At 45.2% G+C, this 26,312-nt stretch overlaps 1 protein-coding gene across 1 annotated transcript in view; it reads right to left on the bottom strand.

The window, feature by feature from the left end:
- Nucleotides 1-25,753, bottom strand: part of LOC104276655 — a 34,398-nt gene extending 8,645 nt beyond the window's left edge. Inside the window, 8 exon segments of the mRNA XM_009873060.1 lie at nucleotides 6,654-6,750; nucleotides 7,597-7,805; nucleotides 7,857-7,993; nucleotides 18,704-18,868; nucleotides 21,456-21,549; nucleotides 24,484-24,595; nucleotides 25,393-25,434; nucleotides 25,589-25,753. Of these exon segments, the coding sequence (XP_009871362.1) occupies nucleotides 6,654-6,750; nucleotides 7,597-7,805; nucleotides 7,857-7,993; nucleotides 18,704-18,868; nucleotides 21,456-21,549; nucleotides 24,484-24,595; nucleotides 25,393-25,434; nucleotides 25,589-25,753 (1,021 nt within the window).
- Between the last annotated feature and the right edge of the window lie 559 nt (nucleotides 25,754-26,312).

The raw sequence follows: 26,312 nt of genomic DNA, 5'->3' as shown, positions 1-26,312 counted from the left end.
GTTCCCCCAATGTCCTCATAAGTATGTATCAACATTCAGCAAAGAGGCGAGCCAGGCAGGAAGAAGTATGATTTCATTGTAATGACACAGAAAGATGTTTGGGATTTGTTTGTCTTACTGTGTTTTGGCTTTTTAAGGTTTCTATCCTGGGAAATAATGGGAAGACATCCCCTAAGGGAAGGAACTCCCAGTCTACGTATGACTACCTGCAAAAATCATTGTGCTGGCTGTTTCATCACTAGAGACAAGTCTTGGTGGACTCCAGCTGCCTACCTTAGAGAGACTCAGGGAGCCAAGAAATGCGGTAAGTGCAGCTCACTCCCTGGCCATATTTCAGAGGCCAAAGCACAATCTCTGTAGTTCTCTAACCTGATGAGCTTTGTCTTCTCAAACTTTGCTGTGCACAGGCAGCACAAACCTCCTTCCAGTCCCCTGAGTGCCGATGGCACCACCGTGGGTACGTTTTCTATAGTTCGCTCATGGAAGAAACACCTGGAGACTGTACAAACTGCAGTCCTGGAGTGAACCAAAAAGCAGTTTAGCCCAGTGTCCTGTTACTGGTAACGGCTACAGACTGGAGTAGGGCAGATATACCATGAAAATTCCTCTACATGTTGTTCTAATTTCCAGACATCTGCAGCTCAGAGATTTCCCAAGACAGACACAGCATCTTTATGTTCATTAGCTTGGGGTGGATTTTTCTTCCATTAATTTGTTTAGGAGCTTTGTGGTTTAAACTTTTAGCACCTAAACCTTTCTCTGGTGGTGAGTTCAGCAGCTTAACAGTGAAGAAGTCACTCCATTTGTTTTGAATCTAACAAATTACCATTTTGGTTTTGATATTCCCATGAGATTCCCGTAGTCATTCCTGGTCACCTTCTCCACCCTTCTTAGATATTATAGACTTTTGTATATCCAACTTCAATCTTCTCTTTGGTCCACCTGTGAAATCTTTGTCAGTTTAGGATTCCTTCCATGGAAGCCACTCCTTAGCAAACGTTACCACCCACCTGTTCATCCTTTTTTTTAGGTCTAAATCTCTACCTGGCACAGTGAGATGAGAATTGCATGTGATGCTCAGGACGTGAAGCACACCTTCAACAGGAATCGTTACATGGAGAATATTTTCCAGCTCCCTTGCCAAGGGCAAGGGATGTGTATGAGAAAACCTACTCTGCTCCAGCATGTCAGCTTCACAAACAGGACATCTGAGAACCAGTGACTGTCCCTGAAGCAGCAGCTACTACCAAAATTGGGGCTTAGGGGCATTGGTCAATGGAGACTTTGCGGTTATGAAAGAGTAAGACCAAAAAAAAGATTAAGAACACAGAGGTACCTGGTACCAGCTACTCGGGTGCTCTCAAAGAATCTTGGTATTGGCTGTAACTCAGAAATCATTATAAAAGTAGCTCATTCCATCACACAGGCTGGAGAGAATTTCATGCATGCGCTGGGAAAAAAAAAAAATCATGATTGCTAAACGCTCCATTTTCTTTTCAAGACACTGTGCTAGTCTGAAGTGGTGTATGTATACATTTCAGGCAAATGTGTACTTTGTCTTCAAATGAACAGCTTTCAAAATGATCTTTGGTTAAGCTCCCTTTTATTTTTATCTTTTATTCGCCTACAATGCCAGCTGAGGTTACCCATCTCCCGACAGCTACCAAATGGACTCGTAATTGTAAGGCTCGGTGATTTAATTAGACTCATTCTAAACACTCACATTTTTATCAATTAGTTAATGGGCTAAAGAGAGTCTTATTGTTGGAGCCAGGTCATTTGGAAGCTGGAGCCTTCGTGAGGGCAAGAAGCTGAAGAACAACAGCGTTAATATCTGTAATTAACCTCACGAGTCCTGGGCTGTTCAATTAGGACTGAACCCCCTCTCCATCCATATGCCTTTCGTCAGATGGGCTTTTAATTTGAAATAATTGTTACAGAAAAAAATTAACAAATAATAGCTTCCTTTCTTCTTTTTTTTTTTCCCCCCAAATACACACACATATGAAAACAAAAAGCACAATCTTGACACACGTGCCCATGAGCTATTTATTAAAGCCTGGTTAATTCACAACTTCCGTACAAAAAATCATTCTAGGTTTTTAAAGATTAACAAAGCTCTTGGTAACAGATATTGTGGGATCTTTTCAAATTGATCCTCATCTTGTAATATGTATCTGTGTCTTTTTTAATGCTGTCTTTTCTACTAAAAAAGAAGAAGTTTGGGCTTTGATTCCTTTTTGCGATTTGTTGCATGTGATTTCTGTGCTTTGGAGAATCAAATGCATCTGGTAGTTGGGTTTTTTTTGCCAAGGGTGAGCAGCTTGTTTTAAATACATGTTATAAATTAGTATTAAATGGTCTATGAGTATTATTATAGAGTTACAGTAGGTTCAGCATGCCTGTCTGTGTATACATTTAAATACACATGTATCTGCAATGTTTAATTAATCACCTTATAGTGTAAATATTTAAATGTCTGTTTCTAAATGAGTATATATTTATATATGCACATAAATGTGAAGTTCGAGTGTTTCTTGTTTTGTTACATGTGAGTCTTTTACCTCTAAAAATTCAGGTGTTTTTTTTTTTAGAGAGATTACATATATATGCCAATGTGTATACACAAATATATGGATGTAAACATAAAAGTCCACTTTCATGGCTTGTTGAGACAATAGGCACTCTGTGTGTCCTTAGTCTTGTATATCATGTATACACGGTACACACGCCCTTAACATTTGCTCCTTCATTTTCATTTTCTGCAACTTATTCATCTTTATTCCAGTTGCCATCTACAGATAAATCCTAGGACAGACACGCAGATGATTTTTTTTAAGCTGCCTTTGAATTCATTCATTCGAAAGAGAATAAAATTAATTAGAAAGATTTAAGGATGGGCGTGATCACATCAGCACAGGCCATTTAAAAGAGGGTTGGAGGTAGGTAAGTAGATACTAAAAATACCTCCTGGATCACATTAGGTTCTCAATAATTGCAAATTGCTTCTACAGAGAAACGTCTTTGCCCAGCCAGCACACCCACACCTGCTCAATTTTATATCCAAACACCTCGTTCCACCGAACTCCTGCAGGGGTGGCGGATACGTAAAGGGGAGGCTGGCGCCATCAGCAGCATCGCTGGGTTTGAAGATTACCTTGCACCCCAAAAATAGGGTGCGTACCTCGGGGAGCCCGATGCTCGATGTTCAGGAGGGCTGAGACCCAAGCCCGACCAAAACGTAGCTACTGCTGAGCCTCTGCAATACCTGCAGACCTCAGCCTCAGCCTCCACAGAGGAGTCCTGGAGGCACATTTTGCTGTGCAAGAGCCTGGTGCGACCCATGCAGCGTGACCGTGGCCACCAGCCCAGCCCTGCTGCCAGCCCGGCAAGCCCAGGCTCCGAGTCGGGAAGGATGGAGCCCTCTCCAGCACAGTCACAGCCCGTCACAAAGCACGGCGGGTTCAACTGTAATTGGTCCCAAATTAAGTAGGATTAAATAACAGAAACGTAACATAGCATAAATGCCAAGGAGCCAGGCCTTCTTTTTTACACAGTTATCATTTTTTTTAACAACGCCAAAGAAACAGGCAAATTGTTGTGTAAAAATACGTGAAAATAATAGTGGTCCTGGAAAGAATGTTTTTCTTCTCTCTGGCTGTTACAAAAACAGTTGACTACTGAGAAGCAAAGAGCAAATTTGCAAGAAAGGGCACAGCACAATAGCGGCAGTGACTGTTAGGAGGAATGGTAGGTGCTTTGTTATTTAAGGAACTTCACTGTAATTTTAAAGCGTTATTTATAATAGTAATAATGCCAGGCAACTTGTTCCTCCCGTTTAATTTAATACACAACCAGCCTAAATAAAAGACCACAAAAGCAGCTGGGAACAGTACAGTTTCCTACTGTAATTGTGTGTACGTATCTGAACATCTGATGAGCAGTAGTCGACATTTCCTTATTGTTGTAGCCGACAATTATATCTGTGCGTGCTCCGCAGATACGGTGCTCTGCCGAGCTTCATAAATGCGCTCTTTGTCTCCTTAATTATTAGGCAGACAGTTCATTCTGTCCCATGTCCAAGTTCCAGACAGGTGGAATAAGGAGGTGGCATCTGTCTTAATATTGAATGCCACGCTTCCCCCATCTGCCGTAATAACAGCGCGGGGCTGCTTGGCTTCAGTTATTCTATTCTGCACACAACTAGGCAGCCATATGCCCTTCGCCGCCGCACGTGCCACCAGAGCGAGCCGGCCCCGCGCCACGGCGAGGGGTGGGAAGGAGCCTCGGCGCAGGGCTGAGGTCAGGCACGTGCTGGAGTCAGCAGGTGACAGTCAATACAGCTACTGAGATCCCCTCAAAGCGCCAATAGAAAAGGCCTTCAAAGTCAATTGACAGAATAGAGCACTCTGCCAATCAAATTTTACAGGGCATACCTTCCAGGCTAGGCAAATAAGAAGATTTAGAGCACATGGCAGTTCATCGTTTATAATCCTGTCTTAGCCCAGCATGGCTTAGTGATAGTTCTGTGACAGATGATGAGCACATGACAGCTGGGGGATCTTATACAAACTCATACAGTAAAATTAAAATTAAATTAGTGACACACTTGTACACATTAGTTGTGCAACAGTTATGCAATCTGTTCGAGACCCTTAACACAAACCATCCCTGATTTAAATAATTTATACTGATGCAGAGGTGGTGGGTCGTGGGTTTTTTTCCCTCTCCCGGAAGGAATGCAGCATTTGCACATTTTTAGCTTTAAACAGCTCTGTCCTTTTCACTCCGTTTGTCCTGTCATTTCTTCCTCGTGGGGACTGACAGAAAGAAAGCAAAGATATTTTTATTTTTTTAAGTTGAAATGTTCAGAAGGGTTGGTTTGGGGGTCTGGGAGTCGTTTTTTCTTGCAGACTGCACACTGCAATTCATAATATTATGGCTGGGGTTTTTTCCTACATAGCTATGCTAGGCTGCCATTAAAAAGAAATAAACCCAAATAAAAACAAACATACCAATCTGCCCCTTCAGGATGTGGAGTAAGAAGGAAACCTATAAGATCTGAGTGTTTTAGACGCAGCAGTATAATAAACTGGCTGTTCTTTGGCTCTTTAATCTGATAATCTTGTTACTATTTTATGTTTGTGTGTTGGGAAAAAAAAAAAGAGAAGTAATCACTGAAATGTTGACAGTAGATCTGCAGTTTGAAAAGACTCATAACTTTAAAGCTTAGGGGGCCTGATCCTTTTATCCGCGTGGGTTTGACACCAGGCTACCTCTATCAGCTTTACTGGAGTTACACCTGATTTACACAGTGTAAACAGAGACAGGATTCAACCCTGAAATCCTTTTCGGAAGGCTACTCTCTGTACCAGCAGCGTGTATTTACTGCTCCTTCCCAATTGCTTAGCATTTCTCAGTCACCAAAAAAAAATAGCTAAGTCACATTAAGTGCTGTTACATTCTTGGGCAGTGAGACCGAGATGTGCAAAGACTGCTGTAATGCTGATCCATGCAGCAATAATTCAGGAAATCATAATGATTTCTCAGACATAATAGTCTGGAAAAAAAAAAAAGAGAAAATCCTGGGCTTTTTGTCCTTTGAGAATAAGATTTATTTATTTGCGTGTGTGTATTTCAACATAATCATCACCACAGGACAATTTGGGGGCTCCTAGCAATGGAAATTTTCATTGCTAAGAAGGATAGTGTATGTGCATATATATTTATATATAATTGTGATGAGAGGATCATAGAATCATAGAACAATTCAGGTTGGAAAAGACCCTTGGGAACATCGAGTCCAACCATTAACCCTATGCTACAAGTTCACCCCTAAACCATAGCACCCAACACCACATCCAAGCGACACTTAAACACATCCAGGGATGGTGAGTTTCATCCAGAGATGGAGAGTTTGGGGGCTTCTGGCCACAGAAATGCTCACAGTTTGGGTCTTACACACGGTCTCTGCATTAGGCTCTTTCTTCATATACGTAAAAAAATAATCCCTAATAGCCACCCAAATGTTCATCCAGTCTCTGAAACCCTGTACTGAAAAGGATGTCTCCTGTTCTACGTGAGTTTAATATTTTTAGCATCCTCCCTTTCCTCTCAGCGGCATTTGGAGGCTCAACTCATTTCCACCTGCTGTAATGCTCCGCAGTTCAACTGGGCTCACCTGATGCTCAGTGAGGATTAGTCACCTGACGGCTTTGTGTCAGCAGGATGGAGACAGGGACCTTATGGTGAGGTGACTCTAACTCAGCCCAGCTGGGAGCAGGGCTGCAGGTGGTCGCCGATGTGCATATATACTATGTGCTATATGTTCCTTGTGCAGAGCCAGGAAGTCCTGATAGTCCCCATTGCTGGTTGTGGCACAGCCACCAGCTCCTCTGTGCTCATGGCCAGCGGGGAGGGCTGAGCGAGGGCACTCATCCAGCCTATGCTGCATTTCTGACAACCCAAGAAATATCGCACATTCTCTTTCCTTGCTCATCCCAGGCGATTAATACTGCACGTCCTACTGTGTCCTTGCTTTTTGCTGGCCCATCTGCACCAAGTGCAGTGAGGTGGCAGAGAGCCTGGAGCTTGTGCCGTGCAGCCAGAACTGTCTGAGGAGGCATGACCCAACCACCATGGCTAAAAATTACCTGGGGCATGTCCCTGGCTTGATTTTCTTTCTTCTGCCATGTCTCTGCTGTTAGACAACCTCTGTCCTTTCATAGCCTCCAGATCAGGAGTCAAACCCTGCGTGAAGGCAAGATCCGGCAGACTCATTCCTTTCCTGATTTTTGGTTGGTTCCCAGTCATATCTAGTCCACTGAGGAATGTTGTGTTCCTCAGCTTAGCAGGTTGTGAGGTGCAAAAATATACTGGTAACCTGAGAGAAAACAGTGGCCTGGGAGAGGAAAGAGCAGCAAGATCACCTCTGCGAGGAAGTGGTTACACAGAAATGCACACAGACTGCTTGTGGTTGCCCCAATACTGTGTGACAGTTGCGAGGCTGCTGGTACATACAGCTACAAGATGTTTTATAGAAAAATGTTTTTTTGAAACTTTTAAGAGCTTTAAAATGTGGCTTTCTTCCTGTTCTCTGTTCCTTCTCCCTGGGGCTGGGTAACAGCAGGTTCTTCTGGCAACACGAGTCCAATTGTGCAGGTTTCAGAAGGAGAGAAAAATGGTGTATAATCAATTGTATATAATAAAAGTCAGGGGGAAAAAAGCCTTTTCCATGCTGCACAAATCAGCATTTTGCAATTGGATACTCTATATTTACCAAGGCTGAAAGAGAAGACGCCTTCGAAGGAAGTGTTTGGGGCTCTAAAAAACACCTTGCAGGTTACAACTTGGGTTACTGGAATGCATCACTGAGTACCGGTTGCCCCACACATCAAAAAGAAAACATTTAGGGTTGGAAAAACCCTCCACAAGTGACAAAGAAGAAGCTATGGGGAACACCTGTAACAGGCGAGAGCCAATGGAGAGAAGAACTTTGGAGCACCCAGTCCCAGCCATTGGCAGTGCAGATCCTGTAAATGGAGCCAAAAGAATGGAGCTGTCGGGGCTGGATGGGATGGAGGTGCTGCGGCCAACCCTGTGGTGCAGGTCCACAGACTTCCCATGGTAAGTGGCTGCATATTGCAGGCAGGGTGGGACATGTTCGCCTGCCTCCCTCTGTTGTGCCTTTATCAGTTCAGGTGTTCCCATAGCTTCACTTTCTTTTCTCATCTGCCTGCAGAGCTCCTCTCTGGATCCCAACATATCCTGGTGAGGGCAATGTATTGTCCAGTGGTCATCATTCCAGATACGACGTGGCAGCAGCATCTTCTTCATGGGTTTCTCCTCCTTTTAGCAGTGGAAGAGATCCTTGCTGACAATTCAGGTCATTCAGATATTGTCACTAGTAAGGATGGTGGCCACCATGGGACCAGGGGGGTTGAGCGTTGAGCTCCCCTACCATTTCTTGAAGGTCTCACTTCTAAAAGCCTTCCTAGTTTTGGTTGAGATTGATGCTCACATGGTGCCGCTCTTCTCCTGGCACTCTCTGAAGTTACCATCAATTATTTTCTTCATGAGTTGGAAGGGATCACCTGGTTTCCTTCTTGGGCATAGCTCCCCCAGTCACCTCACTCAGGGGGACGTAGTTTTGTGTCATCGCACATATGATCTGCCCTCCTATTTCACCTGCCCTGCTCAACTGGATTTGAGCTGGAGGGGGAAGATTGCTGTTGTTTGCAGAGTGAGGGGGAAAGGAGGTTTTTGGGTTTTTCTCTCTTTTGTGGTAACTAGACTAATATAGATTATAAAGGAAGAAAAGTAGGATGAGGATGTATTGGAGTAACGGGGAAATCATACACAAATCACATCTTTATATTCTGCACACAGTAAATGTACAAGAATGGAACAGAGTCAATGCTGGCGAGAAGCTTAGCCTTGTCCTGCATACAAACAGTTTTTTAATTACTTGATGGAGTGACTAGCTGTGATTTGTGGAGAAACCTGGGAACGAGACATCTGTCTCCCACTAAACGAGGGCAGTTGGTGAGGTTAGGTACCTGTTCTCTTTGAAAAGGGGCTGAAACGTCTAACACGGATACGTCCTAATGCATGTGATTTATAAACGAAGCCAGCAAAAACCAGGCTGGGGTTCAAGCACCATGAGCCAGTTCCCTCCTCCTGTCTCCTTGCTGCATGATGCAGGTGTCCATTTAACTCCTCCACCTCCTCATAAATAACAACACCGATGACAAGGAACCACGCAGGCATCGTGTGGGATATCCTGGGCTGTCGTACGTGTCTTGCCTTGAATTCCCAGGATGGATATTACTACCTGGTGTTGTGTGTCTCTGCTGTTGGGCCAGGTCCCAAGGCAGCAAAATATGTCCATAGTGAACAAGATTTTTGTTGGAAAATGAGCCCTGCAATGTCAATTATCGATATTTTACTGAACGTAAATAGGACATGATGGTTTTGTCCCTGTGTTTACACAAGTAACTATGTGTTCGGGATGCATGTAATTGTGTGTTGCACATGTCCATGTTATGTGTAAAATACACACCAGCATAAGTTACCAAATCACTCCATTTGTGAATGAACTATGTTTCATGAAAAGACGTAGCACCGCAAGAATTAATAACAAAGGCGCGTTGCCACAATGAACGTTTTATGCAAGCTTATAGGCATAATGTAATGAACAAAGCGAGAGGAGAAACACGGAGAACAATATCTTCACTCTATCAGCAGTTTACTTCAGTCTACTTATGTATGATCAAAGACTACAAATATAGTTTAAACAGCATGAAATAATCGCCAGGTTTGCAACGTGAAATAACTTTAGGAAAAAAAAAAAGAGAAGGCAAAACATACAATGGGCTCAATGCCACGATGCAATGGGCGTGTGGACTCATTTTGTGATGAACAGCCAAGGAATGGCAGCGGTAGGGAAATGAGGCTAGAGGAGCTAACCTCCCTCCTACCTCCTCTTTGAAGATTTCCACATTCTGGGGAGAAGATAATGAAAATATTTTACCTCCTCTATTACAGAGGTGTCAGTGGACTAAAAGAAGAAAAAAAAAAGGGAAAAAAAAGCCCCAAATAGAAAAAAAAACCAATGTAGCATAATGCAATTGCAAGGAAGATGTTGGAGGAAGGGCGGGATTTCTTCCTCAGACTGCAGTGGCGGAGAAGAGCTCAACCAAATGCACACACAGAGCAGCTGAATTATTCACAAGGGAATGAAAGACACCAAAACCCACTCCCTGCAGCCCACAGCGAGTGTCTCATGCTTTTCCCTTTCCGCTTGCCTTGTTTGCCATGGTACCTCCTTCCACTCTGAAATCAAGGAGACGAGTTTTTCTGTGGCCTCTCCATATCCAAACCTGCTGCAGAGGACAGACTGACATCCCTGCCCGTGGAGATAAGCCAAACACGTCCTTCTCCTCCACTTTGCTCTTTTGACACCCCCCTGCCCTCTAAGCCTTCCCTGGACATTCCTCACCGGTTGCTAATCATGCAGCAGTGTTCGGTGCAGAGCAGAGGAGCTGCCAGGAGGATTCTCATGTTCCCGGTGGGTCCCTGTGCAGGGGTGCAAGAACAGACCTCCTGCCCATCGCAGATCAGCCTGAGCTGAAGGACACAGCCCTCTTTCAGGACTGGGAACTCTGGGCTTGGATTAGAGCTGGTAGCAAGGGAGTGTTGGCATCCTTGTGGGTTGTTTCAGCCAAACGAAGGACCACCAGGTCAAAACTGACCACGGCAGAAGCAGAAGGTGTTCAGTGACAGCTGCATTTTCACACATGGCGCAAACATCAAGGCAGGAGGGCTGTTGCTCCATCCCAGCACCCTCAGCTACAGGCAAATGCAGTTACATCTGTCGTTGTAGGTACTAATGATTACAGTTAAGATTGTTTGATTTTTTTCCCATTTAGTTTCCTGTTTTCAGTTGCTCTTGCTTCTCAGTAACTAAATACTTCACTTCAGATCCTTGATGTTTATTGTCTGCCTCAGGATGAATTCTGTGATTCTTTCTGGTTTCAGTTGTTTGGTCTTCTGTGGTGTTTTTTTTTCTTTTTTTTCCAAGGACAGTAAAGTGCCCCAGCGTCTTGGAGTTTTGAATTCATGTTGCTAATGATAAAAATTGCTCCAGCAGCTGTCGGTTTTAACCCTTTCATATTTTATAATTAGTATTTTACCATTTAGGAGTGCTCATGTTTGATTTGAGGGAGAAACCTGGAATTTGGCAGAGGGACAGTACTGGAGAGAGACAGTTACTGTTTTCTGTCTCCAGTAAAACATATTTAGGTGCATCTACATCGCAGCATTGCTCTTTGGCACATCCTCCGTCCTGCAGTGCTGGTACCATGCTGCAAAAATCCCAGTCCCAAATATAAACCAACCAACTCTGAATTTCCAAGAAGAGCCAATGGCCATCCCCTCTTGACCCCGAGATGGTTTGGAAGCCACAAGATGGACGGGTGTTTTACTCCCTGCTCTTTCACCAACCGGCGCGAATAATTCCGTGAACTTCACAGCCCTTATTACCGAGCACGGCCTAATAATGTCATCTCAGGAGGCAAGTAATTGCAGTAATTAAGAGGTTGCACAAGGTCACTTGAGGCAGGGCTGGGAATACAAGCTTTTGTCTCTCACCCCGCTGCTGCACCCTGCGAATATGCTGCCTCACTCTGTCTGTAACCATTGGGCCCAACTCCCTTTCAAAATAGGGAATAACTGGGGAACGATATCAGCAAAAGTGGCTTTAAACCTCTTTTCTCCTTTCCCTAGCCAAAAAGCCTCCTGCTTTATAGAAACGGTTTGAAGCTGGCACATTTTGTGGGAGGTGGGTTGGAGGTTTGTCGAGGAGGAGGAAAGAAGAGCATCAGCGTATGGCAGGAGGATCTGATCGTCCCAAACCAATGTCCTTAGTTTAAGAAATCTACGATGTTTTATGTGAAAAAATGTTTTATACTACATGAAGCATGTAAGCCCTTTCCTATCAAGCCCTTGGTACGTAAATATATATGGGAAACAGGGATCACATTCCATGGACTCCATTCACAGGGACTTTTCCTAATTTTTGATGGCTCAATTTTGCCCCTTTCAGGCTGTCTGAAGTAAGCTGCTGCTTGTCTGTCATCTGTATGTGACTTCATTTATGGGAAAATATGTTCCACAGAGAAGCGGAGAGCGAACCCACCGCCCGGCATCGGGTACCCCTACATCCCTCCAGCTGATGGGGCAGGGGAGAGATGCAGCGAGTTACGTAAATGTAGGAAACAGAAACTTAATGAAATTACTCTAAACGTGACAGCATTCATGAAAAGATTAATTACCAGGAGTAAAGGGGGAAAGGTGCCAGGAATGGATAGGATTGGTACCAATAGCAAAAGCCTGCTGTGCTAGTAGAACCGTAATATGCAGTCCTCATCTGTGGGCCTATTGTTTTTCTTACAGAAACAACAGGCTTCAGTCAATGATACAAAAGGGGCTGCATTACGGTTTCTGCAGGAAAAACAACAACAGCCATTAGAAATAATTACTGGAAGACAGATCGACCAGCGGAGTGTGGCACACACCAATATCCTCTCAAGCATGAGCCTCTGGGAAGAGAGGGGCTGTTGCTGTATTTATCCCAGTGGTCACACCAATGGAGGGAGAGGATTCAAGAGAAGAAGGTGGGACAGAGTGAGAAACCAGACGAGACAAGGACTGAAGGAGTGAGAGAAAGAAATGACAGGTTTTTGTTGTCTGCTCTCACTCCTGGCATGAAGGTGACAGAGGACACGGGCTGATGTCTCCCTCCTTGCGCTCTCCCTACGCAGTTTCAGCAGAGAAGGGTGAATACGTATTCATTTGGACTTGCTGGTTAGGCCCTCAATTTGCCAGGGAGTAATTAACTATAAGGAAGGGCAGCAAAGAATCAAACCCAGAAACTCTCTTAAATGAGATCATTATTACTGTTCTCCACAAAGACCTGCCCTCTCTACTTCCCCCGAGGCGACGGAGTCTCTATTTTTAATTTGTTCTTGCCCATCTTCTCTCCTTGGCAGACTTGATGTATCTGACATATGAAATCACAAACTAACCCGTGGCAGGATAAAAATGAAAAAGCTCCATTTTGCAGTGGGATTAGACGAACACATTTGACTAATGGCGATTTCCTGCTGCATTTTGTGTTGACTGTGATTGTGCAAAAACTTTAAACTCAAATTTCAGATGACTGAAGACACTGAGAATATTGTATTAACTCCCAGTACAATGAGGTTTTACAGGATACTGCCAAATACATCCTTAGACAGCTTTCCCACTGTATTTTGAGTTATTTATATGTGCAAATATATCACAGTTTTTGATATATCTATGTCGATCCTCTTCAATTGTGTGTGTGTGTGTGTGTGTGTGTGTGTGTGTGTGTGTATTGATGAGTGTTGTGTTCTAAGTGTAGTAAAAGCACATAAAATAAATACACATACAAACAAGTATATTTTTATATGTACAAATAAATATGTAAATAAAGACTTCATCTCTACGGCATGTGCTTACAAATAGCAATCTCTGTTGAAGACATTTGCCACCATTTGTAATGGACACTGCTTTATGTGAGAGAAATACAGACAGATAACCAAAGAAGTGCCTATTGAAAAGGACGTATCTATAGCTATCTTAATTAAAACAAAAAATACACAACATTCTGTAACATCTACAGTGTTAATACACAACATATGGTGTCTGTTTCACATGCTAATAGTGACTTTTTAATTTGAAGTCAGCCCCAATGAACCTAAATCCGCACTGTCTCCAGGATTAATTATCAGTACTAGACTGTGATACCAAGCCTTTCTTCTTGATAAGCTTTATAAACCAGGTTTGCACACAGGATAAAATAACTCCTGAGAGCTGCCATGTTTAACCTATACACAACCTGCTGGTACAGCTTTTGGAGAAAGCAAGCAACTTGATAAGGCACTTGGCTCTGTCGTCAGGGCACGGGCACTACTAGAGTCAGGAATACAGCGTTTACATAATTACTGAGCCCCAAATACCTATTTAGTGTAACCCTTGGAAATTCAAAACCCAATATGCAAACATTAGCTGAAAAATAGGGAGACGTCCAAATGGAAGGCGGCATCTTGAGGTCCACAGCTCCCACGTTAACCAATATTTTTCTGCACCTGCATTGCTTCTCCTGCCCACTGCCCTAGGTGGTTGGGAGCTCCTCCTGGTGATGGGGGTGGATTCCTGAGGGACAGGACAACTCAAGTGACCAGGTGTGGGTTGGTCTGAAGGTCCACATAGTAGAGAGGCTTAGAGAAAAACCATATAAATAAGGCCAGGCTCCCTCTTATCACCTCTGTTCCCTGGGCTTTCCAGGTCAGAGGCTGTATCTTTTTTTGCTGAAATAGCCCTGGCTGGTGCTCACTGCATGAATTTGTCCATAGCTTTCTCAAGCTGTTTCTGCTTCGATTTCCACAGGCTCTCACTGGTCCAAGGTAATTTCACAGCAGTACAAAAGCCCTTAGTGTCACTTTAAATAGGTTTAGGTGCAAAGATCAGAGTCTATCCTAAGCACAGCTATAATGTTCTTCCTTGGAGAAAACAGCTTCTTGATGCCCAGTGAGGATCCTGCGACGGTGAAGACATTAGAGCTAGTTTTCTCTCAAATACATATGCTTGGGTGCTCAGGTGGCTGCAAGTTCATCTTCTCTTCCTTGACAAATAGACCTGCTTAAAGAATTGAAACTTCCTTTCTTTTTCTGATTCTCTTTTATTAACCTCAGGTTTTTAAATTGCTAAAAAATATATTTAAAGTGGTTTTCAAGGTCACTGGAAAACTACATTTTTGAAGTGCCAGTAGAAAATAACCAACTTTTGAACTGCAAAACCGGTGATATTTATTTTTGAACCTGCGAAACCGGTGATAAACCCAAGCTGTTTACATTAGTTTGAAATCTGTTTTCCTGGTTTCGGCTGGGCATGGCCCTGCTGCAGCTACTTTCCCCCCGGATAATTTGCCATTCCCACTGCAGTGTAAATTCTTCTCCAGACAGTAATGCGGTGGCTGCCAGCCCTGCCACCAAAATGGCCCTGTCTCACGAGCTAAGTCGGATCAGCCTGAGACAGGATTTTCCTGACACACACTGTCTGTCAGGGCTGCAGAACCGGAGGAGCGGGGTTTCTGGGGGTGACATTCACATCTGTGGTGTGGTGCAAAGTTATTGCCCCCCCGAGCAGTGCCTGCTGCCGTGGTATTGCCCGCGATCGTCTTCCAAAGAGACTGGAGCAATCATTTCTAATAATTAACAATCCCAGAAGAGTTTTCCTGAGAACTGGTGTGTTGATCTGTCATGCCCTGGCTAAATTCCAGCAAGGACTACACGATATCCTGCCCCTGTAATTGTATTTCATCCACGTAAATTCTCCTGCCATCTCCACCAGGAAGGACAGTCCTCACAGCTCCTGCGCTGGGGTTGCTGCAAACAGAAATACCTGCTGAGCCCAAAACATTTTCCTTTTAAGTGATCGGTATTGCAAATTCCTCTGATTTTACAATGAGTCTTAGGATTTCTAGTATTTTTCCTAAAGCCTCAGCTGCTGGAGTCATTATGAAGCACAAGGATCTCAGTTTTCATGTTTTTAAGTAAGTGGCTAGCCCTCGTAGTTGAAAACACGAGGCGTGTTTACCCTAGAGGCTGAGAAGCCAGATGGTGGATAAAGAAAATGCAACAATTTGGGGTTTTAATCTCGTGATTTTTTAAGCCAATGTCATAATTTTTGGGAGCTGGACTCACAGTTTGTGAATGTTTGCAGTTGGCAATACTGACTGATCGTAATGTATCTCTTGTTTATCAAACAGGAGTGCCACAGAGCTTAATTAATTGCTGATTTAATTCATGTTTGCCAAAAGCTTTGAAATCCTTGGATTCATTGAGTTCCTTTTAGGACAAAATACAATTTCCGACGTTAAATCTGCTCAGATCTGTTACTCTGGGGATCTTGCAGTTCATTTTAACTGACAACATGGGTTTTTCGTGGCATCCTCACTCTGGAAACCTTGAAGAACCCATTCTTCGGATGCAGAGTTACCAGACGCAACCACAAGATGAACAGTGTCTTCCCAACAAGCTCTTTGGGACAAAAATAGACAGCTTCTGAGCCATGTTCACACCTAATTTGAGGAGAATCAGCCCTCAAGCTGGACAAGAACCCATGCAAGGGTCTTCTAATGCTGCTGGAGGCTAGGAGAACCCTGCTTTGAGCAGGTTGCTGAAGATCTCGCGGACTGCAATTCAAACTGCTCTGCTCTGTCACGAATGCCAATGTGCGCATTGGGTTGATTAACCCACTACTGTGCCATAAAGAGTTTGCCTCCAGGCTTTCACTCAGCATCATCCGAAGCAACTGCTCAAACTGTCCTTTCCATGTTGCCCCACCACTGGGCTGAAGCAAATGTCAAGCATTTCACAGAATCACAGAATCACAGAATCACAGAATGCTCGGGGTTGGAAGGCACCTCAAAACATCATCTAGTCCAGCCCCCCTGCCAGAGTAGGATCACCTACAGTAGGTCACACAGGAACGCGTCCAGGTGGGTTTTGAATGTCTCCAGAGCAGGAGACTCCACAACCTCCCTGGGCAGCCTGGGCCAGGGCTCTGTCACCCTCACAGGATAAAAGATTTTTCCAATATTTTTGCGGAACCTCCTATGTTCAAGCTTGTACCCATTTCCCCTTGTCCTGTCATTGGACATCACTGGAAAGAGCCTGGCTCCATCCTCCTGACACTCTCCCTTGACATATTTATAAACATGAATGAGGTCACCCCTCAGCCCCCTCTTCTCCAAGCTAAAGAGACCCAGCTCGTTCAGCCTTTCATCACCAGGGAGATGTTCCATCCCTCCATCATCTTCATGGCTCTGTGCTGGACTCTGTCCAGCAGTTCCCTGTCTCTCTTGAGCTGAGGGGCCCAGAACTGGACACAATATTCCAGACGTGGCCTCACCAGGGCAGAGTAGAGGGGCAGGAGGACCTCTCTCAACCTACTAGCTACTCCCCTTCTAACACACCCCAGGATGACATTGGCCTTCTTGGCCATGAGGGCACATTGCTGGCTCATGGCCATCCTGCTGCCCGCTAGAACCCCCAGGTCCCTTTCTCATTTAGCAGAGCTGGTCCCATTTTGGTGGGACGACTGCTCCTCAGCAAAACACCACTTCCCCACCATCCCACCACAGCCCAGATGCAGGCTTGGCAGCCGGATATTTACATGACATGGAATTATTGCAACTTGGAAAATATTTGCATAGAATAAGCAGCTCCTTCTAACTCTTTGCTAGACACAGAAAAAAGGCCAGGCTTTGCTCAGCCTGGTTTTTTTCCCCTCTCAGGGCCGTTCAGGCAGCTGGGGCATGGAAAATGGTGTGTCATGCAGTAAAATAAGGTGCCTCATGCTGGGCCTGGTGAGAATGTCTTTTAAGCCAAAATAATGCTGGGTCTTATTTACTTGACAGCTCAGACACTAATTTAAGACAGGCACAAATGAATCAGCAGCCATGTTACAGTTGCCTCCTTGGAATCCCTCTGCTATAATCTCATAGTTTTTTCACCTAATTAATTTCCCCTTTCCTTGCACCAGTGTTTCATGAGTGTATCTTGTTTGGAGGAGATTAAGAGTCACACACTTCATTAGTAAGGTGTAAATTATCAGAGAGACCCTCTCCATCCACCTGCTTAATTGGGTTAATGAAGCGTCTCTGTGGGCCCTGGTAAGGCAGCACTGCTCTCTGCTCCCTGCAGGCGTTACTGGGGCTGTTTGGAAAATAGGTGGAGACCTCGAAGTTCCCACCTTTGTGCTTTTTCAAGAGTTGCAGGCATGTAATTTTCGAAAAAGGGAGGAAAAAAAATAAATCTCAAATTGACACAAATTGCAAGATAAAACATGCCTGCCTGTAAAATTGCAGCCATAACTATCACTCAAATCAGTCTATAACAGAACTTTCTGATGGCTATTTCCTCATAAATACTAATTCCTAATTTTTTCTCTACCTAAACCACCCAGATTGCATTAATATAGCACCCACGGAGGTGCCGTTAATGTTCCATTAAATGATTAAACTGGCATGGAGGCTAGAGCAGTGCAAAATAAAAACTGGGCACTTGTTCTCTCGCCAGTAATGTGATGTGGGGTGCAGACAGGTCTGGCTAACACTGCTGGAGAGGTTGGTGCCCGTCATCCCTGCCACAGCCAATCCCACATGGAAACCAGGTCCCTTTATCTCTGCGCATCCTCTGCGCCTCTGCTTGGTTTTCGGTGACTATTCTTGCAAAGGAAAGTGATAAAACTCATATCAGGTGCATACATTACAGCTCATCCCCCGAACGGGATATTTTAAGTTGATATTAGAGATTATTTGCACTGCAAGTCTCGGCTCTCTTCCAATCTGGTACAGAAATACAGCGTGATGACTCACGAGCGCTGCTGTTGTGCATTGATGTCACTGGTGGGGTGAAATGGGCTCAGCACCGCTGAAAACCGAAGCTGATGCTGAACGAGGTCAAAGCATCGTCAATGCTGAAGCTCTTTAAATGTTTTTTGCAGGCTCTTTCTTATGAGTGAGTCATTGAACTCAGACTCGTGTAGCCAGAAACAAATCCATCGGCAGTCCCGAGCCTCAACCAAATGGACAATTTGTGCTCAGAAAATGAGGAGAAAGTCTGTGGGTAAATTATTTGTCACAAATTATTTGCCCGGCTCTACCTGACAGAGCAACGTTCTGCGTTTGATCTCTGTGAGCGACTGTCGCGGGAATCAAAGGGAGTTTTGTCAGGGGATTAAGTGCAGAAGATGTCGTCGAGAACTACATTAAAGATAAGAAATCCAGAGTGTGGCCCAAAGTGCCTAATCCCAGCACAACTAGTGAATTATTAAGTTGGTCATTTGACAGAAGGAGGAAAAAAAATCCAACTGTTTTTAAGACTGCCTAAAAAGAGGTTTCTATTAAAATACAGCAGTTGCATAATGAGAAAGCAACGTGTGGTTCCAGCATGAGAGCCGGGCTCTTGCGCCAGTCGCTGCAGCTGCGGAGTGATGGCAGCAAAACAGCAGCTTCCCAGAGCTGCCCCTTTTCCCGGCTGTTGGATTTTGAATTGCCAGCCCTGACTGCCAGGGAGGAAGAACAGGTTTGAAGTTATCAGTAGTAACTCACCTTCGGAGGCTCAAGATGTGCCTGAGACACCTGGCTGATCCCAGAATGATCCCACGGGAGGTCCATCCGACCCATAGCGTCCCCATGCCTTGTTGGTCAAACAGGGATGGTGGGATTTCTGCCAGCAGCTCATAAGTGGTTTGTAACTTCCCTGCTTGTGCCACGCTGCCAGGGGGAGTCAAAGCTGGTTTAGCAATATACGTTTTTTAAATGCTATCAGGAAACCAAAAGAGACGTAGGATGGGTCAGCCTCCATGGCGGCTTGGAGATATTGGACGATGGCATTTGGAAGCAGCCTTGGGAACCCCCCTCGGGATGACCACTCTAGCAAGTGCCACTGGAAATTAGTCACTTAATTAAAAACTGCCCAGGTTGCTAAAATGTGATCTCCTGGCTTGTTTGTATCCAGCCCAAGGCAAAAAAAATGTAATGGGTGCCACCATTCAGTGTGACTCATGGCAAGCACAGGGTAATGACAGGCAGGAGAACATTCAGCAGCTACTGAAGAAAGCAAACAGGCAGGTCTCAGACCACTGGAAATGCTGGATTTCTAGACAAAGAACCTCCTACAAGCACAGGAGCATCTGCACAGGCAGCTGGCCATGGAGATGAATATGAGAAAATAGAAATCTTAACAGTCTTATGGGGAAAAGGGAAGAGGAGTGAGTGAAACACCATCCCCAGGAATCCTGCCAGGGATCCTGAAGCAGATGATAAAGGTATTTGATGAGCTGAAGCAACCCCAACAGAAGGAGGTACCATTTGTTAGACAAAACCAAGAGGAGAGGAGACAAGAGGTACTTGTATTGTACAAGTAGGAACTCTTGAGATGACAACGTTGCCATGCAGACACCACCGAGTCCCTAATTAGGAACAGGCTCACCTGTGAGCCGTGGCCAGGGCGTGGGACAGGGTGCTGAGCAGCAGAACCAATCCCACAGCAACGACTCCACTGTTACACTGTGGGTGTGACAGAGCCCTGGCCCAGGCTGCCCAGAGAGGGTGTGGAGTCTCCTGCTCTGGAGACTTTCCAAATCCACCTGGACGCATTCCTGTGTGGCTGCCCTGGGTGATCCTGCTCTGGCAGGGGGTTGGACTGGATGATCTCGAGAGGTGCCTTCCAACCCTGAGCATTCTATGATCCTACAAAGGACAGCATCAATGTCCCACGTATGACACAGCAGAAAGCAAAAAAGCTCCACAGAAGTGATGGGGAACAGTCACTTAACACCTCAGTGTCACCACTGCTGGGAAATGTGGACTGAGGACACAGTGAAGAGACAAATGTCACTCTGTCACCCCCACATACAAGACAGTGAGACCATCTCTGCTGTCCTTGGGCCAGCCTGGTGTGATGGGAATCCCTCACAATTTTCCCAGAGGACTTCCAGACACCATGAAGGATCATTAGGACATGTTTGGTGTGGAAGAGAGGTGGGTCCAAGAGGACAAAGCCCAGCTGCAGCAGCTGCCAAAGGAGGCTCACAAATGTCCCTGCTATGGGACATACTATGGGATTGCTCAAAGGGGCTTCACAGCTTCACAAAACAAGACAGAGCAAAATACCATCTGGACCTACCACTTCATACAACAGGATGTTATTCATAACCCCTTATCCTCCAAATCAAGATGTACTTCTGTGCTGTGGACACAAAGCAGGAGAGAGCAGCAGTCAGGGGAGCTGAGGCAAATGATCTCTCCTTGGGCTTGCCTGGGAGATGACAGCAATCCCTCAGGCTCCCTTTCAGTCACAGACACAAGACGCAACAGGGGACAGATAGGAAAAAACTCTCCTCCGTATGAGCAGTTAAGCTCTGGGACAGGGACCAGAAAATCTGAGAGGAATCTCTTATCCTTGGAGATATTCAAAAATATTCAAAAATATTCAAAATTTGGCTGAAGCAATGTGATTTAACTTTGAAATTATCTTCCCTTTGAGCTGGATCTAGGTCTGGGGACCTTCAAATGTCCCTTTAAACTTGAATTGTTCTGTGACTTTTCCATTCTGTGACTATGGAGTTTATGCAGAATATTGTGCAACAAGAAGCAGCCAACGTGAATTTTTCAAGAACAAATGTACCCAGAGCAGTAAGCCTTTGCAATGTGTTGGGCAGCTCCATCCCAGGGGTGAAGTTACTGCCTCTGACCTCCTTCCTGTGCTCTTTCCTGAGTGTTCTCATCCCGTCAGAGATCTACTGGCACAGCTCCATGTGCAATTGGCCTCTACGCTGTCGAAGTCACCCAGGCTACTAAAATGCCTCCCTTAAAAAAGATGTGGATGTGGAGGGGTCATAACTCTTCAGCACATAGCAGCTAGAGGAACATGCATGACTGCTGCTGGAGGCTGCCAACCTGTGAAAACAGACGTGGGAGAAGCTGAAAAGGGGGAGGTGGGGAAAGGCATCACCACCCTGTTTTTTGAAGCAAAGCAATGAACAGATCTGCTGAAAGGTAAAGCAGCTTGAGTTTGTTTGCTGACACCTCGCTGCTTGGATACTCAAACCTTGCAACCCTCTGCCACCCTTTGGCAATAGCACGGTTGTGTCTGCCTTGCATCCCCCTCCTTTATCTTTTTTTGTCATTCAGCTGACGGTAAACTCTCCCAAAACAATGGCACATGTGTGCCTGTCCTCACTGAAAACAAATGATTCTCAAATAAGCTCAACTTCCCACCGCATTAGGGTGAGGGTCTGTAAATCATCACTTTATACATGAAGTTCTGCTTTGGTGAAAGTTCTGGCGAAGCACATACCCTGCTTGAGTTCCAATAACTGTCCGCTGTCCTTGTCTCTCTTCTGATTTGCGCAGTTTCAAAAATCCATTAGCTGCTGACACCGTGCTAGAGCCTGGATCAGGAATATGGGGTATCAGAGAAGTCTCTTTCTTCCAGTACAGAGCAAGGAACTGAAATAGAAAATGACCCCTAAAAGATCCCATTGCAGATCTCTTATATTTCCTTATGGATGGCAATAAAACAATTTGTGTTTATCTCTCTGCGTCCTGTCCTGATGCCATCTGAAGAGGCTGCCAGCCGCCTCAGGTAGTGGGGGCAGGCACTGGCCCCATCCCCTGGGATGCAATCAGGAAGAAGAGATGTGCTGTAAACAGCAGCAGTCTGCACCCATTTTGTGTTTTAACGGATTCAAAAATCAGTGTAAGCATATGCTAACAGCTCTTTGCAGGGTGATCATTATGCAAATGCCTACAGTAAACAGGTAGGAAATTAGATCTGATCAGGACAATCCCCTCCCTCCCTGCTCCTCACACAGGAAAGTTGACTCCATCCCGTCACTCCTCGTACAAACCAAGAGAGGGCTGAATTCCAGCCTGAAATCTCAGTTTTTCATTTGTCCTTTTGTTCTCCTGTGTTTGGTTTCTTGCATAAGTCACTGGAAACCTAAGGGCAGGCTTGTGATTGCTTTAATTTTAAAGCTCCCACAACAGGCTGGTATGGCTGGGTCTGGAATTAACGCTTCTGTGATTTTTGTGATTTGAAGGCAAATAAAAAATAAGCACATCATACCTAGTCTCCATGAGTAATTTGACTCTGCATAATATCTAATCACTTTCTATTAAACTATGGAGTGAGTAAAGAGGCTGTTTGTTAATACTGATAGGGGACAGTTACAATCACAGATTCCCAGTATGACCCCAATATGAGAGTTGCTGGTTTCTCTGAATGTGAGGAGCCCTACATATATTTGGTCCTGCCAGGGAGTCACACGGCTGATTTGTCTCACACTCTCCCTCTTCACGCAGCTCAGCCCGTCTCCCGCATTTACAACACCTCAACTCCTCTGTGACCAAGTGCCAGACAACAGCTGGTTGATTTGCCCCATGCTCCGCTGAGGGGCTGCATCTGACACAGGAACACCAACGTCGTGAGTCATCTCATCCAAACCACCCCCACGTGATCCTGCATGGCACAGAATCATACAACCATAGAACAGTTTGGGTTGGAAGGGGCTTTTGAGATCATCCAGTTCCAACCTCTCACCATGGGCAGGGACACCTCCCAGCAGAGCAGGTTTCTCAAAGTCCCGTCCAGCCTGGCCTCGGACACTTCCAGGGAGAGGCATCCACAACTTCTCAGGGCAACCTGTGCCAGTGTCTCACCACCCTCACAGGAAATAATTTCTTCCCAATATCTAATCTAAATTCACTCTCCTTCAATTTGCAAATATTACCCCTCATCCTACAACAATGCTCCCTGATAAAGAGTCCCTCCCCTTCTTTTCTGTAGCACCCTTAAGTACTGAGAGGCCACCATAAGGTCTCTCCTGAGCCTTCTCTTCTCCAGGCTGAGCAGCCTCAATTCTCTCAGCCTGTCCTCATAGGGAAGGTGCTCCAAACTGCTGATAATCTTTGTGGCCTCCTCTGGGCTTGCTCCAACAGTCCCATCACCCAGAAGGGTTGCAGGAAGGCCCCTTGTTTGAGTCCCTTGCCAAGCACCTTATCATCCTGATGCCAAAAATTTCTCACAAACACATCATAGATGGAGCTAATCCTCAGGCCAACACAGACTTGCAAAGCAAATTGCTTCTGTCCCTACCATCCATGGTCCTCCAGACCCTGTCAGCAGTGAGCACTGCCCTTGTCCCTGAGCCCTTTCTGCTCATCTCCTTCCCAGCTGGACTAAGAATACCCTCTGCAAAGTTCAGCTCCTGGATTTAGAAAATCTCAGCCTCCAAGATGTCTTAGAAAGGACCAGACATCTCACACCAAACATTAAAGGCTGTGGCCAGGTAATAATGACTGTTTACTGCAGTATCCATGCAAAGGTCGAAGTCACTAAGGCACCGCAGAGAAGCATAAAAGCCATGTAGATGGGTCCTAAGCTATGATGGCCTTTCTGTGTTGTTTATAGGCCCCATATGCATGTAAGAAATCGGTGCTGCAGAGTCACCCTGGCAGGGAGGGACCCTTAGCATACCCCTAGCAGCCCAGGGTGCTACTTGATGCTCTTTTTGCCTTTGATTTTTCCAGTCTGACCCAATAGTACAGTGATGAGGGGAGCCTTAATAGACCCTCACTCCCAAGTGATGTCATCAATGTAAAAAATGAGATATCAGAGGCTAGGATTTTCCCCAGGAAATTAGACGTATAGGGACTATTTTAATGTGGTTGCACCAATACAAGTGATTAAATACATATAGTGGGGTTCTAATTTTGGTCTCAGTTATGTAGGAACCAGTGTAATGCCATAGGATGAGCTCTGCATCTGCACAGTTGTTTCCACCAAACTCCAGATAGCTCCAGCACACCACTTATTACTAAATTTCACTCAATCCATCACCATCCCTTGCAATGTCACAGACTTGCAGAAGACCTGGATGATACATTCAGGCATTGACACTCTGAAAAATGCCAAAAGCACCCCAAAAAACACAAGGAAAGAAACTCAGATGTCCCTGCTGTGATCTCTTCTGCAGTCACCTTTCTTCCTATTGGTATGGGAGGCCACGAGTCAGAATCGAGCTTTGGCAGCCTTTAGCAGTTTAATTCACCCCTGGCAGTACCTGCAGGAGGAGACAGAGTTTGCGCACCTGGAGGGGTTGGCACTGTGTCCCCTGTCCCCATGGCGAGGAGGCAGTGTGAGAGAGAGCAGCCAAAAAAAAAAAAAAAAAAAGAAGAAAAAGAAAAAGCAGTGGTGCAGTAGGGCTGACCCAAACTGCTCGAGGAAATCCTTGCAAGACATTTGCCAAGACTGGGTTACCTTTTGGGATCCCAGTGTTATGCTAGCAGTCCTCATTCCACTTCAGATGACCTCTTCCACTCACCTGGGAAAGACCAGACACAGACAACGTGCTGTGCTTCTGCCACAATTGTCTTGAATGAGCCACGAGCCTGGAGATCCTGGATGCCTTCCTGAGTAACATCGTCTAGGTGTTCCTGCTCCAACGGGGGGATTGGACTAGATGATCTTTCGAGGTTCCTTCCAGTCCCTAACATTCTGTGATTCTGTGATTCTGTGATTCTGTGATCCAAGAGCCTGGAAATCCTGCCGTAATACCAATCACAACTGCACAGCCCACCCATATCACCAACACTCTGATCTGTGTGAGTCACCATGTTCAAAGATGACCAACAAGAAAATGTTCACAGTGATCACCTGGTCTTGTACATAGTCCTGAGTAACCCGGATGATTATTTCACTGCAATACTTCAGCAATCTTGCTTATCTTCCATGCCCTAAGGCAATTTGTTTCAGCTGATAATATATTTGTCTCTGGTGTCCACTTTGAATTCATCTTATTTTAACCTGTCAGCATGGGAATTGTTGCTGGAAGGATAAACATACATTTTTGTCTTCCATGTAGTACTCTGCACTCACCAAAATACTCAAATAATCTCAGCTTTCCCTTGGATAGCTCATATATTGACAAGATTTTCCCAGGTACTCCTCTGCCAGGCAGGTTCCCCGACCTCACAGCCCCTTTGGGAAAACAAAAAATGCTCCAAGTCTTGAAAGCTCTCTTGTGTCATTACTTCAGCAAAGTGAGAGTTAAAGAACCTCTGAGTAGGCTGTAAACTCCCTCCTCTCCAGCCTGGTACTAGTCCCTCCCAGGGCACAGGGCTCTGCTGGCAAGTTGCTCCCTGCAGAGGACGATGCATTTTCTAACCAACAGCAGAAATATTGCATCTCTCATTACCAGCATCCACATGAGAATAAATATCAGGGTCCCTACCTGTGAGAATGTGAGGGGAGGCAGGGAGAGAGCCAGTTCCTCCTTGAAAACAGAAAACAACAGAAATACAGTCCGTTTTTTGCAGCAATTAACTCCATAGGGATCTCTGTAGGGAGGTCTCTGGTCTCGCAGAGGCACCTCCTTCTCTCACGCTCTCCCGACAACGACGTTACCTCAGCCTTCCAAATCTAATTACCGGGTAATTATACATAATGTACAGTGGCTTGGTCCTGGCAAGGGCTGTTGCCAGGAGGTGTTTGAGACCAAGGAAGATGTCAGAGAAACACCAGAAATCAGCGTCAAGCCCCGTGATGGTGTGGTATGTGACCCCACATGTGAGGACATCATTGTCACGGGTCATCCTACGGTCCCCAGACCACACAATGCCATTCCTAGATTGGGAATGAATGTTTAAATGAATAACAGAAAAGGGACTGTGCCAAGGAAGATGCTTTCTTTTCGGCACATCCCGCACTAAGAAGTATTTGCCAATAAGCTGATAATCAGGTGGCCCGGCCACCCCCGGTACGTTAGACCTTACTGCTTAGAGAATATTTGATCATACAGTATCTCCATTAGGAGTTTGTAATCCGCTATCACGGCATTTGAGAGCCATTTGAGTATAAGGAGATTTTTATTAATGGTTCATGAGCCTAAAAGTCAAAATTGACTCTCAGAGCAGATTTTAACAGTTTGTGTGGAATTTATATATTTATCTGGCTCTTCTCCACCTCTTCTCCCCCCGCCCCCATCACCTCCCTCCTCTCCGCTCCAGCACAGAGGTGCAGCACCAGTAACAGCAGCAGGGAGGTACCAGACAGCCCCAGCAGCTAGAGCTGCTGAATGGCATTTCCCGTTCCCTTCCCTTCCCTTCCCTTCCCTTCCCTTCCCTTCCCTTCCCTTCCCTTCCCTTCCCTTCC

The sequence above is a fragment of the Apaloderma vittatum genome, unplaced genomic scaffold (assembly GCF_000703405.1).
Source record: "Apaloderma vittatum isolate BGI_N311 unplaced genomic scaffold, ASM70340v1 scaffold10527, whole genome shotgun sequence".
Taxonomy (NCBI): Eukaryota; Metazoa; Chordata; class Aves; order Trogoniformes; family Trogonidae; genus Apaloderma; species Apaloderma vittatum.
This window is presented reverse-complemented; position numbering and strand designations above follow the sequence as displayed.